Source organism: Numenius arquata, chromosome Z, assembly GCF_964106895.1.
Source record: "Numenius arquata chromosome Z, bNumArq3.hap1.1, whole genome shotgun sequence".
NCBI classification, from domain to species: Eukaryota; Metazoa; Chordata; class Aves; order Charadriiformes; family Scolopacidae; genus Numenius; species Numenius arquata.
The window spans coordinates 21,018,171-21,037,284 of NC_133616.1; the positions used below are offsets into that span (position 1 = coordinate 21,018,171).

Here is a 19,114-nt window from a genome sequence, read left to right on the forward strand (position 1 = left end):
TAATAGAATAAGAAATCCAGAGTATCTACTTTCTAAATTCTGTAATCAAAAGCTTCTCTGAATATTTTAATCTACTGTTTCAAATATCTACTCAGCTAAGATTTAAAATGACATTCCAAAATAAGAACTGTTTTATGTAAAGCTATAGTTTTATAGATTAATGATTGTGTAATATATTTATAATACTACCTTCAAAACAAAACTCCATAAAACAATGCTTTAACAGGAGGAAGAATATAGCTGTTTTTCCATAACTGCAATTGATAACAAATATAATGTGCCCATTTCAGAGGGAAATGGGTTGTTACTCAAGATTTTTTGGTATGTATTCACCTAAAATCAATAGCAGGAATAAACCACACACACAAAAAAAAATAAATCAACTTTTAGTATGCTCATGCATGCATGCACACATATAGATGGCCTAAAATGTTGAACAAATTCGTGATGTCTACATGCCCGCATTGGCAGAAAAAGTAACATTCAGTGTTTCATGCAGGAGAGAAGAATTATCTACAGAAATGCACAATGGCATACATCATGTTTTTGGACAAAACTCCACTTAATTCCTATTTTCAAGTTATAGTGAGGTAGGTTTAAATAGCTGGAAGTGAAACTAAAAACCTGCAAGGATGGAGTGAAATTACTTCTGACATATGCTTTAATCCGTATTCATGTCTCTATTATACAATTTCCCTATGTCATAACTCCTATAGGTGATTTACTTTATGCAGGGCACGCCACATACGTTGAAGTGGATGGTCCTCAGGGCAGTCTGATGTTTCTGTGCATGCTGTCCTGGCCACCACCGCTGCCTTCTCCTGCCTGGGCCACATCTAGCTCTTGCAGCTTGGGCAGGCACCTCTGCTGCTCACACCCACGGCTCGTCGTCACCCTTTTGGTATAGGAGAACATGCCGCAATCTCAAATCTGCATACGTCACTGTCTATATGTTTTTCTGCCCCTCTGCGGGCCCAAGGTAAGTGTGGACTCCGCATTAAAAGATGGGGTTATGGAAAAAGTGCCAAGAAGGATATCTAAAACATCTTCTTGACCAACAAAAGCCAGCGTGGGGGACACATGCAGAAGGTGCGGTAAGTTTTTTTGGTGTTTTACTGTCATTCCCTCCTGGGGACCTCAATACCACCACCACCACCCAGAGGCCATGGCAACACGTCCCCAGGCAGGGCTGCCGCCATCGTACCCCAGCACGGCCCAGCACTAGCCTGCTGCTGCTTGCCAAAGGCCAGAGAACACCCAAGCAAGGACAGAGAAAGCAGGGACCACGGGCTATGATGGGGAGAAGCCATGGTGTGCGCAGCCATGTACAGCGTGTTGCTGTACAATAAGGACATTAAACAGCAGCCCCCTTGCTGGAAGGCACCCAGCCTGCCTCGGCCGGGCTGTGGGGAAAGCGGAGGGAGGCAGGCGAGGGTCGGAGGCACGGCGGGCCCTGCCGGCAACCCGTGATGGCAGCACCCCGTCCGCCGTAGCCCCCCGGCCTCGGCCGCCATGGGGCGGGGGGGGTGGTGCTGCGGGCGCCCCCGGCCGGCGGGGCGGAGCGGCACCAGCCCCCGGCTGCGGGGATAAAGGGAGGTGAAATGGCAGCCGCGACGTCCCCCCGCCGCCGCCCCGGGCGACCTCGCCTTCCCCAGCCCCTCCGCCGCCACGACAGGAGCTCGCAAAGCGCGGCGCTGGCCCCGCCGCCGGGAGGGCTGCACCGCCTCCCCGCCACCCCTCGCCACACCCAGCGGGGGCGGGCCGCCAGGCGCGGGGCATGTCGGTAGCTGTAGTTCTTTCCTCAGCCCCTGGCGGCGGCGGGGGCGGGGGAGAGGGGCAGGAGAACTACAGCTCCCAGGGGAACCCGAGAGGGAGGGGCGGTGCCGGGGGGAGGAGCGGGGACAGCTCCGGTGCTGATCGCGACGCGGGTTTGTCGGCAGACCCGGGCGGGCGGCGGCGGCGGCGGCGGCGGCGGGGGTTGGCGTGCGCCGGAGAGCGGGCGGCAGCGGAGGGAGCGGCGGGCCGCGCCCGGCGATGAGGCACGAAGCGCCCATGCAGGTCGGTCCCCGGGCAGGAGCCCAGCGAGCCGGAAAGGGGCTGGTGGGCGCAGTGCGGCCGGAGCGGCGGACGCCCGCGGGACGGAGCAGGAGCCCCTCCGCCCTGCAGCGGCATGGCGGGGCCGCCGGGCCGGGCTCTGCCGCTGGTCGCCCGGGGTGTGAGGAGCACGGGGGTTAGGACGCCTCTTGTGTGAGGGGACCCGATGTGTGTGTGTGGGAGGGGACCCGGGGTATGTGTGAGGTGGGTGAGTGTGGGAGGGGACCAGGGGTGTGTGTGTGTGAGGGAGCTCGGTGCGGGTGTGGGAGGGGACCAGTGGTGTCTGAGAGGGGACCAGAGGTGTGTGAGGTGGCCCAGGGGATGTTGTGTCCCTGTGAGAGGGGTCCCCGGCGGGTCGGTCTCAGGGCAGCCCATCACGGGGCAGGGGTGCGGTGGGGCACTATGTCCCCTCTACAGCTGCCCGGGCTGGGGAGGGGGGGGAGGGGGCAGCCAGAGTGGGAGGCTGGGCAGCACGGTCCTGTGATAGCCACCACCCCACCGTCCTGGCCGCAGGTGGGTTTTTGGGTCTCATTCAGGCAAACTGAACAGTATGTTGCAGATACTGCCCTATGAGCATTGGTTGCAGCTCCCACTGGAGTGAGTGGCTGTAAGTTGTTAGGTGATGAGATGCAATGAGGCCCTACCTGGATGCACAGGAAGTTGGCATGACATCTCCACCTGTTTATTCAAGGAGCAGTTATCCATCTGCACCAGGGAGAGATGGCTCACAGCTAGAACTGAGGGTAGCAAAGTGGTGGCCCCTTTTTCTATGGGGTTTCTATGAAGTTTCTATGTCTGGTAAAATATAATGCCCCATAACACTGGAGAAACAGATGCTGTGCGGATACAAGTTACATTATGCAGAGTTTTTAGCAGTTTCTAGGTTATTGGTGCAAAACAGTTTACACTGGTGAACCGTATTTCTGTTATTAATTAGAATCTCTTTTATAACCTCATGCAGGACCATGGAGTATAGATTCAAACGTGACTGTTTTTTAATAGAAGATTGGTCATGTTATGCATGGATTGGTAACAATTGATCTCACTGATGTTATACAATGCAAAGAGCACTTTTGCAGTCTGCTGTGATTTAAGTTGTGAACTGCAGCTCTGTTAGCTAAAATTTTTCATGCTGGATATCTACTTTGGCAGTAATAGAATTTCAGCATGAAGGGAAGATCCGCATCCCTTTCAATCTATGTGCCCAAAAAGAAGTCTGAAATCTTAAGTTTCATTGATATGGAGTTGGGTTTGCTTGACTTCGGACAGGGACTGATAACCTCATAAATCTTTTGCAGAGCAGTTGCTCAGATGTAACCTGCTGAAACCTTTGAACCAAAGAAGTGCACTAGAAACAGGCCATTCTTCTTTAAGAATGTCTTCCAGTTTTCTGATTGGAGAAGAGCAATAATTAGAATGTTGTTTAAAATGCCTAGTTCTGTATGCTACATGCATGTGTTGGAAATATTTATGTGGTATTTGCCATTTATTTACACATACTTATTGAGATACTGAAGTCTTGTTTAGTATGTGTTGGCTTTGGAGAGCATTCATGAAAAGCAAATTTCACTAGTTATGATGACAAGGATGACAAGTACAGATTGGTCATTATTGCATTTGACATTTTTGACAGATGTTGCATTCACTGACATTGTTAAATAGTTATGGAAACAAAATGGTGGCACAACATTAAAACACAATCAAAAAAAAAAAAGGAAGTCCAGTTATATATTAAAAAACAAATTTACCTGACAAATATCAGAGAACAGCTTCTCGGGTTTTTTATGTGATTGTCAGTACAAACGGAATTAGTGTTAATTGAATAAAAGTCACCAGAAATCACAGCCTTAGTATATAAAGAGATATCAGAGAGCTATAAAAATCCTTAAAAATTCCACTTTTTCAAGGCCAGTGAGATGGTCAAACAGTGTCTATTTTTAAGCATATCTCATCCAAAATTATAATCACAAGCATCTGGATTTTTCCAAGATGGGAAAATGCAGTCTGGCAGAAAATGTTTGATTTTCACTTGTAGTTTCTGCATGTTTTTTTTCTTTCTTCCACTTACACTATTCCCAGCATACTCAAATATTATTCTTACTAAAGATTCCAGTAAAACAATATTCTATTGTGGATTCTTATTCTTAAGAGTCCTTTTGTTTTCCTACATTAGGCTAGTATGGCTGGTCTTTGTTCAAATGTGGTTTAGACTGGCTGAACTAATTGCTTGATTTATGTCTTTTAGCTATCTGATTTCCTATTACATGAAACAAATGTAGTTGCTTCTTTGCACACAACAAATTTATGGAGCGGTCTGTTTCAGAGCTACCATCTCTGAACTGTAGAGGAACAGAAAGAGTGATCAAGTCTATGTCTTTTGATCATGACAAAAACAATTCAGAGGAGAATGTAAGCATTTTTTTTCCATTTCTATCAAGCAATAATTAAAAAGAAAACTAAAACGTTAAAATATTTTAACAGCATAGTCTATGTCTATGAATTCTTTGTTTCAGTCTCCAGCTCACACCATTTCTCTGTAGACAAGAAGTGCCAAAAATTACCAGAAATGCAGCCCAAACAGTCCTTCCAGAGAAGGAGTTACCTAGTGTAAAAGTTTGCTATTGTCATCTGCTGGATGTAATTGCATCTGGGTCAGAGTTTGTGACAACTTTTCATTTTTCTAGCCATGTTTTCAAAGAACAGATATAAGTCTTAGTAGTGCTTATGGCCATGGAGAGGGCTTTCATTTGGAAGTCAAAAGCAACAAACTCTCTTTGCTGTGAAAGTTAGACATCCATATGGTTTCTGCATGTTAAGAATCGGTCTGAATTAGCTGAAGTGTCTGTGTATCTCTCAATAGTTTCCCCTAAGGCTTTGCTGGTACTTTCAAAAGTGAATATTTAGTGGGAAATTCTCAGTGATTCATACAGTGGTTCACTGCTTCAAGTTTCAGTCTTTACCTGATTGTAGCATGCAAATTTTCCACATACCTGCACTTTGCCAAAATAAAAAAGCAGGATGGTAGTTTGAATAACCTGTTCTTAGTGTTTACCTGAGCATATGGGCATTAATGGCAGCAGTTTGTAGAAAATGCTAGAGCTCTAGAGACCCTCTCTTTCACTTGCCAGGGCATCAGATCATTTCAAAGGTGACTGAGGCCACAGAGTTGAGGGAAAACTAGGATGTGGGAAATAATCTGTAAATAATCTGCTTAATCAAGGAAATAAATTAGAACATTTTCTCCTTAGCTTTTCATATCCTGTTGTCACTGGCAATGACAGTGACAAGCCCAGGGAAAACAGGTCTGTAACAGACACATCCAAACACAATGGAGAATGGCAATAGCAAGCAAAAAGGCTGCTTCCAGGTACTTAAGAACTTGTTATAAAATTATGATGAAAAAAGCCAAGTCAAAGCTATCAGACACAGGAGTAAGCATGGCAATTCATCTCTTACACTCAGCATAATTATTAGATATGTGAGTCTTGGTTCAAATTAGAAGTACTGGAGTAGAGGAGACTTCCAAGCCACTCAGTCCACAGACCAAGTTATGTGCACCTTTTTGTTAACTGATCAAGCTGCATTTGGAGTCAGTAGCCCTCTTTCTGTCAGTACCCCTTTTTGTAAGTGTACTGTGAAAGCTCATTCCTTTGCTGGGTAGATACTTTCTAATCTCCAGCTCAGAGGCATTCAGGACTAGTTTATACTCACTTCTTAATGTCCAGTGTCTGTTCCCATATATATAAGTCTAAATAGTTCTCATTCCCTAATGTTCACTCCAGATTATTATCTAGAGAAACAAGCTTATGTGTTTCTTACTCTTTTTTCTTTAGATGTTTCTCATAAGACAAGCTCTTCATTCTTCTGGTCTTCCTAATAACCTTTTTTCTATACTTTTCCATTCAAACTCAGTTTTCATAAACACACTTGACCAGAAATGTTACAAATGGCATCTCACCAATGGCCTTGACAGTGGCATTAGTATTTCACTTTGTCTCTTGGCCTGATGCAGCTGCCCTGGCAATTGAGAAGCTGCACAATGTTTGTTAGTCTCATGACCCTGATTGCTGCACTGCATAGGGCAAATGGCAGTAGCCATCCCCTGTCTTTATTCTCTTTCCTACCCCCTAGTAAATCCAAATTTATTTCTGCTGGAGTACCTTGCCTGACACAGCTCGTATATTTTTTTTTCAGAGCTGCACTATTTTGTTGCCTTCTTGACATCCTTAGTGTTTGACTAAACCACTTAGGACTTTATCTGTGGTTTTGCTACTATTTGGAGAAGGGGATTTTGCCATATTATCTACAGTGGGAATTGGAAATATATTTCTTAAGCTATCCCTTTCATGGAGAAGGTAAACTTAGGTTAAAGAAAGACAAATGAGGGATAATGCCCTAGCTCACCACAGGTGGATTCACCAGAATTCGTGTGCTAGAGCCTTGCCAGGACTGTTCTTTATTGCACCTTGCATTCTGCTGTCCTGGGCAACTGCCAGCACTGTGGTCACGCTCATGCTACTTCTGATATGAAGGAAGCAGATCTTCTTTAAAATGGCTTAGGCTCTCAATTCAGTATGCCACTTATAATAAACCTTTACATTTCTAACTACACTTTTCAGACTGGGTTATGATACGCTTACACATATTCATGAATCTAACCTCAGAATACCTTGAAGCAGATAAGCTTCTCTTGATGCTGCCAAATACATTGGTTACAAGCTGTGCTCTGCAGATGGCTGGCAATCCGTAAATTCCAAGTAAGTGGCTGGTGCATTGACCATTGAACTCTGTAAAGTCTTATTAATTGGTCAGTTGAAAATTAGATGATAAGGATTTGTGAGAATTGGCTGTGGTCTGCATATGTGGATACTGATGTATTAATTGAGAGCACAACAAAAGTGAGAGAAGCTAACCAGCTTGCCCAAGATATAGAAAACAGGAAAACAAAAGTCATGCCTCTGAAAGAGTTTGAAATAAAATCTAATATCTAGATTATTGGTCTGGTATTTTACCTAGAAAATAATTGATTTCTTCATGACTGGGTTATATTGTCATAGCATTCTTCTATATAAGGATCTTGGTAACATTTTGACTGGTGATGACATTTGCACATTAGAGATAGTCACTTGCAATGCATCCTACATAGAGTCCAATGAGTTATAAACATTGAATTTTCCCCTTGTTTTCCATTGTTTCAATATCCATTGATTATGTTTCACTAATTATATTTGACAAAAAGCATAAAGGTCACCTCACAAAAAGCTGAGTGTGCAGGGAACTCTGTCTTTTTGCTAAAATAATGGCTGAAGTCAGTCTCTTTTTAGATAAAAAGCAATGGAAATGTACATATTTCTACACTGTATATAGAAAAGGAGTGTTGTTCTTGAAACAACTGTAAATCAGCTAATCAGTGTCTGTCTATCTTTACTGTCGGTAGAAACGAAACATTTTCCCGGGGCTTACTGTCTGTCTTTTCCTTTAAGAAATTCCTTTAAGAGATGCCTGTTACTGTAACTTTTAAAAGAAAATTATGTATTTGATAAAGGCATAAAGGAATGCACCTCAGTATTTCCAATCCCAGCCTTTTTCACTTTTTGCATTGCATTTTCCAAGGGCAATTCATCCTCCATAAAGTGTCCAGAGTGGGGTGCATATATAAGTGCAAACTGAAGTGATGTGCAGAGGTCATGGCATGTGGCTCTGCTTAAGTGAGAAAGCTGTTCAAATTAATTCTATCAAAGAATGAGGTCCTCTAAGGCCACACAGAGTAACATAGCTAAGTGTTTTATTATTGAAGACATACTTTTTCAGACATTTGTTCTCAACCCTGCCCTGTTTTAACCTGTTCGTTTTGGATCAAGAAAACAGCTGAACACAAGACTTGAAAAGTACCTGGGTCTGATGTAGAAAGTTCTGCTTAATGATTAAACTTGACTGTGCCCATAAATAATATTCATTTAAGGAGTTTAAAGATGTGCTCTAAGCAGGGAAGCAAACAAAGCCATCCTTTTTTGTCCTTGGACTGTATTCAAGCTGGGGACATACCTGCTCTCAAGTTTTGGTAAGGAGCAGGCATGTGAGATCTCCTCACTGTAGGTCTTCTGATCGCTGTCTTGAGTTTAGATTTCTCAGTGGGCTCTTAAGTCTGTCCTGAGTCCTCTGGGAGGTGGCCTGAGACTGCCTTTGGTGTGAACACACCGATGAGCGTAGGGTTCTGAAAAGGGACTCAATCTACAAAAAAGCAAGTATGCAATATGCTAATGAAAATAGCCTTGTGCATTCTCTCTTCAATTTTACTAAACAAGAACAAATTTTTATTGAGAGAAAACTCAGTGTGTTTTGCTGAAAGTGATGCATGTTTAATATATTAATTTAATCATTTGAGAAGAGAACTTTGTTGAAATAAAGATAAGATTTTTACTTTCTGGGAAACAGAACATCATAATATTAGGAAGGTTGGCATGTCTATTTGGATCCCTCCAATGTATATAGTATTTAATTAACAGACCTGAACGTGGCATTCCTGGTGGTTGTTTTCAGCATCGTTTCCAAAGGAGGAACATGACATAGCACTAGCTTCTTTACATTTCTTTGCCAAATGCCTCCATCACAAAAAGAAGTCCTGTTAGGAGCGAATGGACATATTAATACATCGGGAAGTGGCCTACAGTGCATCCCATACTTAACTGAAGTCAGCAACTTGCATATTAGAAAGAGAAGCGCTGCAGGCATATTCACAAGGCTCAAGAGGACCAACCATCTAGGTTTCCCTTACAGTCAGCAGAAAAATAGAGACTCTTGTAGAGTATCATTTAGAGTGGGAGCCTGATGTGGTGATGTGAATTGCACTCTGAAGACTCTCTCTTGGTACTTAATACAGAATGAGTGAGTTTGGGAAGCAATGGCAAAGACGTAGCACCAGTACTGAGTCTGATGTTTCAGACTAGTGCAAACACTAGTACTTTTCTAAAACTCATTTGGGTTTTGGACACAAGAAAGGATCATTGTCAATAGTCTAGGGAGACTGGCTCTCTAGATTAAAATTAGTCTCTCCAAACAGTTTGAATTATTATCAATACCTCACTAATCATCTCAGGATTCCTCAGCGGGAGGTGGAGACATTAGCCCTTTCCCAGCCTTCTGCATCCTGTATGGGCAGACATACTCGTACCCCTGAAATAAAAGCTGTCTGCAATTCTGTGTTTGATTTGCCCATAATTCTGCCTATTGTATTGCAAGTAATGGATCTGTAAGTTCAAGGCACAGGGAAGGTGTTTGATTTTATTTTATTATTTTTTAAGAATTTTTAAGGAAACTATTGGGTTATCCACATGGGTAATCTGCATAAGCACATTAATTCAGAGAAGCACTGAAATTTCGTTGTGGAAAAGGTCTGTGTTTAAAATCATCCATAGGAAGCGTGTTCTTACCCAGGAAGGCTACATAATGTACAAGATTTAGCAAGACTATTATTAGAATCCAGGTCTCCTGATTCCTCTGCTCACTGAATCATACTGTTTCTGAAGTGTTAGGTCTTAAAAGGGATGTTCATAGGGATGAATTGTAAGGCACATAAGACTGAGGCCAGCAAAACCCCTTTTTGTAAACCTTAAGTGAGTTGAGGAAGCTACATGGAAGGCTTCCTAGGAGATAAAATCAAGAAAGAAAATTATTATTATTATTATTCTTGCAAGAAGTGGCAACTACTGGTTTCAGCTGCTGCATTTCAGAGAGGAGCCAGAAGGGCATCAAGACAGGCTACTGGGGGAAGGTTACACACTGGCATCCCCAGCCACTGCACGGTCTTTTGTTGGCTGCACTTTATTGCCTTGTTGCAAATTGCACGTATCATTGTACTCTTTACTACTTTATAGCCAGTTGTGCTGAGACTGGTGTAGACAAGATTTGATTTTCTTTTTCTCACGTTCTAAGCAAAACATCCTTAAATAGTTTTACAATAACGGAGAGTAGTAGAGGTGGACAGGATTTTCTTCTACCTTTTGCTATAGCAATCAGAAAGATGAAAGATTAGTGATATGTATGCTTGGTAATATTTAGGTTTTTGTTTTAAAACTTCTTTGTGTCACGCTCATGAAAGAAGTGAATAAATATTAAGGCCAATGCAAACACTCAGGATGCAAGCATGTAGGTACCCAGGACTACATTTAATCAAGAACTTTAGTCACTACCAAATAAAAGGATAATTCTGAAGTCAAACACTCCCTGCTGCATTTATTGTGAAATACAAATCTTACACTGAATTTTGTCTCAAAGGCTTGCTACTTCTGTTGTCTCCTTTAGGACATTTGTCCCTAGTTCTATATGTCATTTCAGTAGCCCAAAGAGGCTGGCATACTGTTATTTGTACTATGAGACAGCAGAATTAGCTCAGAAAACGTATGCAGTAATTGAAATTCTGCTGAGAAGGTGGGTTAGTGTACAGCCCTCACCCTTCTGCAAGGTTCTGGTTCCAGCTGTCCTTTCTGGCTGCCCAAATGCACTCTCAGATATCTAACTTAGAAAGCTTTGATGTGAGCTGCTTTTCCATAAGCCTTTATCTTAAGATATGATGTCTGTCTTTCTGTTTGAAATCAGTGTGCAAATGTATTGCCCTTAGTATTGCCAGACTCCAAGAATTTCAAATCTTGCCAGGCTCTCAAGGTACTTCAGTTTTTTTCTTTAAAAGCATCTGAGGTGAAGCACTACCTAGTTCTAAATTCTTTATTTTTGCCATCTGTTTTTGAGCATTCCAGGTAGAATTTTGGTCAGGTTTTCAAGTTGATCTCTGCAACTCTTCTGAAAGCCAAAAGCGCACTTTTTATAAATGGAACCTGTGACATTTGAAGTCCCTAGAGCAAAATAATCTTGATATTTAGCAGTTTTCAGTAATGTGTGCTTACTCAGGTGTTTTGTATAGATGAGAAACTGCATTTAAAGGACTCAAATTTTTAAATACTGACACCTGCCACTTATGATGATGTTGCATTAACATTGCAAATTCCAAACTATAGAAGAGACTAGAACTAGAAAAAATCAAGACCTTATTTCAGAGCTATATGCCCAACTTACTACTTAATGGTATGATAAGTGAAAGCTGGTAATGGCAAAATGCTTTGAATAAGGTTGTAGGGATTAGAAAAGACTGCAACATATTTATAGTAAAATAAATAGTTACAGAATTCTATCATATATTAAACATACTTAGTTTTTGCTTGGAAATATGCTGTTATAATGCAGCATTTATCTCTTATTTTCTTCTTGTACAAGTATCTTCATCTATATTTTCACCATCTATTTCATTCATCACATTTTCTGAAAGTAAAACTTTTTAACGATATACTCAAAAACTGTCCTGGATTTTTAGAATTATTTTTTTTTTGTACCAATCACCAATGATGTTTACATTCTCTTTTGCAACTGGAACTATAAACATTGAAGCAAGAATCATAAAAAAGAATTAAACCTCTGTGAACTTCTTCTTGAGTTGATTCATATCCGTTATCAAAAACTTCAATAAGATCAAAATGTTTCAAGTTTTATATGCTGCAAAAGACAATAAAATATTTCTTTTTATTTTGAATTACAGATGGCATCTGCTCAAGATTCCAGATATGGCCAGAAAGATACATCTGACCAGAACTTTGATTACATGTTCAAACTGCTCATTATCGGCAACAGCAGTGTTGGGAAAACCTCCTTTTTGTTCCGATATGCTGATGATTCCTTTACGTCTGCATTTGTAAGCACGGTTGGGATCGATTTCAAAGTAAAAACAGTTTTCAAAAATGAAAAAAGAATTAAGCTACAGATTTGGGTAAGCCTAAAATAATAATTCCATGAACTAAGCGAGCTGTAGCACTTTGATAGATAGCATTTAAGCTACTGTAGGTTTGCATTGAATGTCATAGCCTTTATATACATACATATATAGCGCATAGTAATGAAAATGCAGTTAATTATTTCCTGTATCATTTTTCTGTCTTGAATAATACAGTGTAGACAGTATTTTTAACGTATTGAAGTACAGCAGAGTATATATTCTGAATTAAATTCCATTAAGAAATAACACAGGTTGACACATATTGGTACCTGTGCAGTGAGATGTAAACAACTGTGCAATATATAGGCTATTGAAAATGATTGAAAATTATTAAGAAGTACCTTGAAATACCAGTTAGGATCTGTTTCTTCCCACAAAAATTATAAATTCATGTAGGAGCTACGATAGTGAATGCATAACAGAAGGCATAACTTTTTTCTCTATTAGTTATGTTTGTCATCCTGATCACCTGAAACATCTTCCTCCTTCTGCTGAGGAAGCAAACGTGGAAAGAGAGACTGTAACAAATGTGTTGCCCAAGTGTACAGAAACCCCGGTCCCTTGTCTACACCTTAGAGATGGTAGAAAGGTGTCAAATGTTGGAAAGTGTGATGCCAGGGGATAGATGTTCTTTTCTGCAAACTTCCCTCAGAAAGAAAGGACAGCCAAATATTATTTATGCGGGAGCCTCTGATGCTCACATCTCCTAATTCTTAGGTGATACTCACTTAAAAGAGAGGCGGGGATAACAGCACATTTAACAATGTGGAACCCGGAGCTAAGCTTCAGGTCTTTGCCATCTTCCTTGGATGACTGAAAATTTTGCGCAATGTTTCCTTTGTGAGATATTATCCCCCTCCACTCTGCACTGGTGAGGCCACAACTGGAACGCTGCATCCAGTTCTGGGCTCCCCAGTTCAAGCGGGACAGGGAGCTACTGGAGAGAGTCCAATGTAGGGCAACTAAGATGATTAAAGGATTGGAGCATCTCCCTTATGGGGAAAGGCTGAGAGAGCTGGGACTCTTTAGCCTGGAGAAGAGAAGGCTGAGGGGAGACCTCATCTATGTTTACAAGTACCTAAAGGGTGGGTTGAAGGATGATGGAGCCAGACTCTTTTCAGAAGTTTCCAGTGATAGGACGAGGGGCACGGGCACAAGCTGGGACATAGGAAGTTCCATTCAAATATGAGGAAGAACTTCTTTATGGTGAGGGTGACAGAACAGGCTGCCCAGGGAGGTTGTGGAGTCCCGTTCTCTGGAGATTTTCAAGACCCGCCTGGATGCAGTCCTGAGTGATGTGCTCTGGGCAATCCTGCTTTGGCAGGGGAGTTGGACTAGATGATCTCTAGAGGTCCCTTCCAACTCTGACAATTCCGTGATTCCGTGATATTTGTAACAGCCTTATTAAACAAGAATTTTGGGGGTTTTGTGCATGAATACAAGTAATTAAAAAAATTATTTGATGAGGGGCAGCCATTAAATCTTGGGAAACCGTGGATCAAATACATCTAGTTCATCTAACGTTTTGAACAGCAGATAAACTGAGTATCTTTTTTTGTATGGCACAAAGGTGAATTTCCCAGAGTTTCCTAGGCTGTATCTCATTCATATCTTTTTAGGTAGGCTTCAGCCCTTGATATCTCAAATCCTTTGTCATTCTGTGCCCCCCAAGAACTGGAACAGGCTCTTTGTCTTTCAACTTCTCTACCTTTTTAACCTTAGATTCTTGCGATTATCATAGCAGTGTTACATACTAGGTAACCATATGTCATGTGCATGCTTTCACCGCTGTAACTTGCTAGTTTCCTTGTAGTATTTTAATGTTGGAGATCACATGGCAATTCATTTTGACATTACCTTATTACTTTTTGATAACGGAGCAATAAAACTGTGTTCACATTATAATTTTTACACAGTTCTTTTAACTACCAAGTATCCTCTACAATAGATTTTATTGTTCATGTCTCTCCTGGCAAAAGCAGGAACATTAGTTTATGATGTTATATTAATGTGATTAGTTTCACACCAGTTTATTTCTTATAATGCCTCTCCATGGCAGGCTACAACTACGTGCTTGCTTGAAGCAGTCCATTAATCTAAATGTGTTCAGGGTTATCTGTGGCATAGAAGGGATGTAGCAGCTGTATTCTTGCCAGCTGGAATACATTTCCAGTTCTAGCAAAATGGACATTTTGTTGTTCTTTGCATGGCAGCAACATGCAGAGTCCAAGTGGACTCTGGCAGTCCTTGCCTAAAAAAACTTGGAGTTGAAACGTGAAAAACAAGGGCTCCATGTCCTTTAGGGAAGAAGGAAGAGATGAAGAGTCACCTTAAAGTCACTCTGTAACATCGCCTACCAGGATGTAGGGTTAGAGACAGGATTTCAGGTCTTAGTTTCATACTAAAGCTTTTTACCTCAGCCAGCACTGCATCTTGGTTTGTGGCTTTTTTTTTCCCATTAAAATTTTAATATCAGTTCTTAAAAAGCCTTGTCATTGCCAAATTAACTCAAACCAGCTCACTATTTCTGTTTGCACTTTTTATATGGAGCATTCTGCACTGGAGCATTGTGTTGCAGTTAGGCTTGCTAGTAAATCAGTTGACTGTTGCACCTCTAGGACCTTAAATTAATCAGTTAAGTATCTCAGAAAGCTATTCTAGTGCACAAAATCTGAAATAGAGCACTATTACCTCATCTCGTGAGCTATCTCAGCGGCCGTATTGTTCTTAATATGCCGTATCTGTACATGTAACATCTGTTTATATAATATCATACTTTATTACTTTCCCTTGATTATGCAAATCTTTCTAAAATGAATAGTACTTCTTCAATATCCATTTCCATTTAAAACTGCATTTATGAAAGATCATTTATATTAGATAAAATATAAAATTGAGTTAATCACAGTGAGTGTGATTTGATGTTAATTCTGAGCAGAAACACGCATGAGGTTGTAACACTTTCTTCAAAATCACTGGCAAGGTATTTGGTGACATCATGTGATAAATTATATTCAGCATATATGAAATCAAACATTCTGCAGAATCTCACAGATTTGAATAGGCAGAAGAAACTGAAAATGCAATTTTAAAATGTGTTCTGAATGACAAGATCCAGACTGAATTACTTCACCGTGTACCGCAGTGAAGAAATACATGGAATGCCGCTGTTCTGCTGTCCTTGCCTGGCAGTAAGATGCAGAAATGGGTAAATCGTAATGCTGTTAAGTCACTACAAATCTGTAGCTAGAGGTCCAGTTAATCCAGCATGTATCCTGTTACAATTGTGTACATACTCTTCTAGAGCAAACATTTAAACTTCATGTTTAATAGCCCTTTCAGCATGATACTTTGTGTTGAACTTGAAGCATGTAGGAGCTTGAAAGACTCTCAGAATGAGATTCTCAGATGCTTACCAGTGAAGGGTGCAAGTTTGTTTGAAAGTCAGCATGGGCCCTCGAGGAAGCAGAGTCATTATTTCTTAACAAAATATTCTGTATGATTATCACAGATGAACTAGCAAGGGTTAACGGGTTGAAGTAGCTGGTATCTTGCATACCGGGATGCCCTACAGCTCTTTCGTTTGTTTGAGGTTTTTTTCTTGCTTTGAGGCAATGGTGTCTTATTCTTGGATTCAAAGGACCTGAATTGAATTGTCTTCTTTCATTGTTCAGTCTGGGAGGATGGAGCTCTCTCTAATACCTACCCTTATTACTTTCTCATATGGTCAGAAAGAGCCTGCTGGGTGAACTGTGGCATTTGATTTTTTTTCTTCTGAGTCAAACACCTTCTTTCCACAATATTTCTTACTGGAATTGAGAGAGGTTCAGAGTTCAAGTGCTATATTCATTAGTGATAGGACATTACCTTGTCATAGGACCACCAGCTGGCCTGAAATTTTGTTTCACAGCAAGTTATAAATGTGACAGCCCTGGTATGGACATTACGAAAACAGCATATTAACAGGTTTTTTACCTTTTAAAGGAGAGAAATACATAAAAAAAGGATTTTTTACCTAAAAAGGTATTGATTTCTCAACAGAAACTATAAGAAATTTTGGAAAGGAATTGTGTCTCTATGCAGCACATAGGTGCATAGGATAGAAGTCCATCAGAGGGTTTTAGGATGTTTTATAGTGTCATAATAAAAAGGAATAAATTTTTCTTATATTTGGTTTGAACTAGTAATATTAAAGGGATGAGAATGGAAGACTCTAAGATTCTTTCAGTTTCAAACTTCTAGATTTTAAATTATTTTGAATTTAAAAAAAAAAAAGGCTTGTCAATACTAATTCTGACAAAAATACACAATAAATAAAATTATTAAAAGCTCAGAGGTGCAAATCAGAAAATAAAATTATGTTTAAACTTATAAATCTATCACTGTATTCACTGTATAAATCACTGCATTCAGTATACGCTGTAGCTGTGATGCCATAAAGGTTTGCTTTACTTTTGTAAACTTTGACAGTGGTTTAATAGAAATAACAGAGTGCAAGAGCTTAAGGAGAAAATATATGCTCCAGTAGAATTTGTTAGCTAACATTTGTTAGCTAACATCGAGTAGGGAAGTGATGGTGCCTCTGTACTCGGCCCTGGTGAGGACTCACCTCGAGTACTGTGTTCAGTTCTGGGCCCCTCACTACAGGAAGGACATTGAGCTGCTGGAGCGTGTCCGGAGGAGAGCCACCAAGCTGGTGGGGGGTCTAGAGAACAAGTCATATGAGGAGAGGCTGAGGGAACTGGGCATGTTTAGTTTGGAGAAGAGGAGGCTGAGGGGGGACCTCATTGCCCTCTACAACTACCTGAAAGGAGGGTGTAGAGAGGTGGGTGTTGGCCTCTTCTCCCAAGGGAATAATGACAGGACCAGAGGAAATGGTCTGAAGTTGCGGCAGGGGAGGATTAGATTTGATATTAGGAAGAATTGCTTTACTGAGAGAGTGGTCAGGCACTGGAACAGCCTGCCCAGGGAGGTGGTGGAGTCGCCATCCCTGGAGGTATTTAAGAAACGTGTAGACATGGCACTTCAGGGCATGCTCTAGTGCCTGAGATTGTTGGTTTGTGTCTGTTTGTGGGTGGGTGTGGTGTGTGGTTGTGGGTGTTTGTTTTGTGTGGGTTTTGTATTTGTTTTGGTTTTGGTGTTTGTGTTTGGTTTTTTGTTTTTTGGTGGGGTTTTTTCTGTGGTTGGACTCGATGATCTCAAAGGTCCCTTCCAACCAAGAAGATTCTGTGATTCTGTGATTTACAATAGAATATTTCAGTTGTAAGGGACCTGCAGCGATCACCTAGTCTAACTGCCTGACCAATTCAGGGATGACCAACAGTTGAAGTATGTAATTAAGGCAGCATTGTCCAAATGCCTCCTAAGCATTGACAGGCTTGGGGCATCCAACACCTCTCTAGGAAGCCTGTTCCAGGGTTTCACCATCCTCTTGGTAAAGAAATGCTTCCTAATGACGAGTCTAAACCTCTCCTGGTATGGCTTTAAACCATTCCCATGTGTTCTATCACTGGATCCCATGGAGAAGAGCTCAGCACCTCTGCCTGCACTTCCCCTCCTCAGGAAGCTGTAGAGAGCAATGAGGTTGCCTCTCAGCCTCCTTCTCTCCAAACTAGACAAGCCCAGAGTCCTTAGCCACTCCTCATAGGACATGCCTTCCAGCCCTTTCACTGAGGTTAGACTGACAGGTCTGTAGTTTCCTGGGTCTCCCCTCACCCCATTTTTGTAGACCAGAGTAACGTTGGCTAGCTTCCAGTCAGCAGGATCTTTCCTAGATTCCCACTTGGTAGATGATAGACACTTGTCCTGCCATAACCTCTGCTAGCTCCTTCAGAACTCTGGGATGAATCCCATGAGGCCCTATGGACTTGTGAACATTCAGCTGGTACAGCTGGTCCCTTACAATTCCAGCGTCCACAAATTTCTGTAGAAATGAGAAGTCGTTGTTCCCACACTTGCAGTCCTCTGATTCAGGGGACTGGGCAGCCCAAGGTCTATCAGATTATTAAAGACTGAGGCAAAAACCACATTGAATGCCTCTGCTTTTTTTCATTCCTATGTGTCCAATGACTATCTTCAAGTATCCATCCAGTGTTTTCTTTAGACTTCCTCTTGCTATTAACATACTTTAAGAAGCCTCTTCTGTTATCTGAAACAATACTGGTTGGTTTCAACTCTGAGCTTTGGGCTTTCGTGTCATCTCCATGCACATGCAAACCACAGCTCTGTAATCTTCCTGCAAAGCCTTACCTGGCTTCCAGTTATCATAGTTTCTTTTTCTTCCTGAGGTCCATGAGGAGTTCCCTGTTCAGCCGAGCCAATCTTCTGTTCCACTTGCTTGACTTATCATACAGTGGAATTGCCTGCTCCTGCATTTCTAAAAGGTGGTTCTTAAAGACTGACCAGCACTTGCGGACTCCTAAGCCCTTGAAAGCAGATTCCCAGCATATTCTGCTAAATATTTTCCTGAGTAGCTTAAAGTTTTCTCTCTTGAAGTCTGGGGTAGCAACTCTTCTGTCCTTTTTTCTCATTACACTGAAAATTTTAAACTCAGCCATTTAATTATCACTGTGGCCAAGACAGCCACCTACCATCACATCTCTTATGCGTCCGTCTCTATTCACGAATAGCAAGTCCAGGAAGGCATCTTTCCTAGTTGGCTCACTAAATACCTGTCACAAGAATTTATCTCCTACGAAGTTCAAGAATTTCCAAGACAGCAATATTTGCATAGTTTCTATCCGATTGCAGCATGTTGGTGCAATTTTCAAACAAGAAGACTGCACTGCGTTTTGCTGCTTAGAGGCTTTGCCCTGGGACTAGCCATGGACTTCATGGACTAGGTACAATGATCACACACAAATAATATACCCTCCTAGAGCAGTGTAAGAGTTGCTTATACCAGCATATCCTTCCTAGAACTGGTTGTGACAGCTTCATTTGATACCCAAAACGTTGCTGTCTTCGTGTCAACTGTTTTCTATAAATTGTCACAGAGCTTAGGGACTAAGCAAGGAACAGGTTTTATAAGCTGAACAAGGAAATCCAATGTCATCATCCTATAATTAAAATGGTAGTAGCTGTTTAAAAAAAATCAATAAATGTTAGGAACCTGATTTTTTGCTCTACAAGCTTCCTAGCAGTGCTTTAGCATTAAAAAGAGGTTCAGTTACAATGAGAATAATTTTTTGTGTGTGTTTG

General features: G+C 41.4%; 1 protein-coding gene across 2 annotated transcripts in view; it reads left to right on the top strand.

Moving 5' to 3' along the window:
• Window positions 1-2,034: 2,034 nt before the first annotated feature.
• RAB3C (RAB3C, member RAS oncogene family) overlaps window positions 2,035-19,114 on the top strand; it is a 134,743-nt gene continuing 117,663 nt past the window's right edge. Inside the window, exons 1-3 of one of the 2 annotated variants that reach the window (XM_074166197.1) lie at window positions 2,035-2,081; window positions 2,631-2,646; window positions 11,681-11,908. In XM_074166197.1, coding sequence (XP_074022298.1) covers window positions 2,035-2,081; window positions 2,631-2,646; window positions 11,681-11,908 — 291 coding nt within the window. The remainder of the gene's footprint in view (window positions 2,082-2,630; window positions 2,647-11,680; window positions 11,909-19,114) is intronic. The other variant, XM_074166198.1, reaches the window with a different exon arrangement.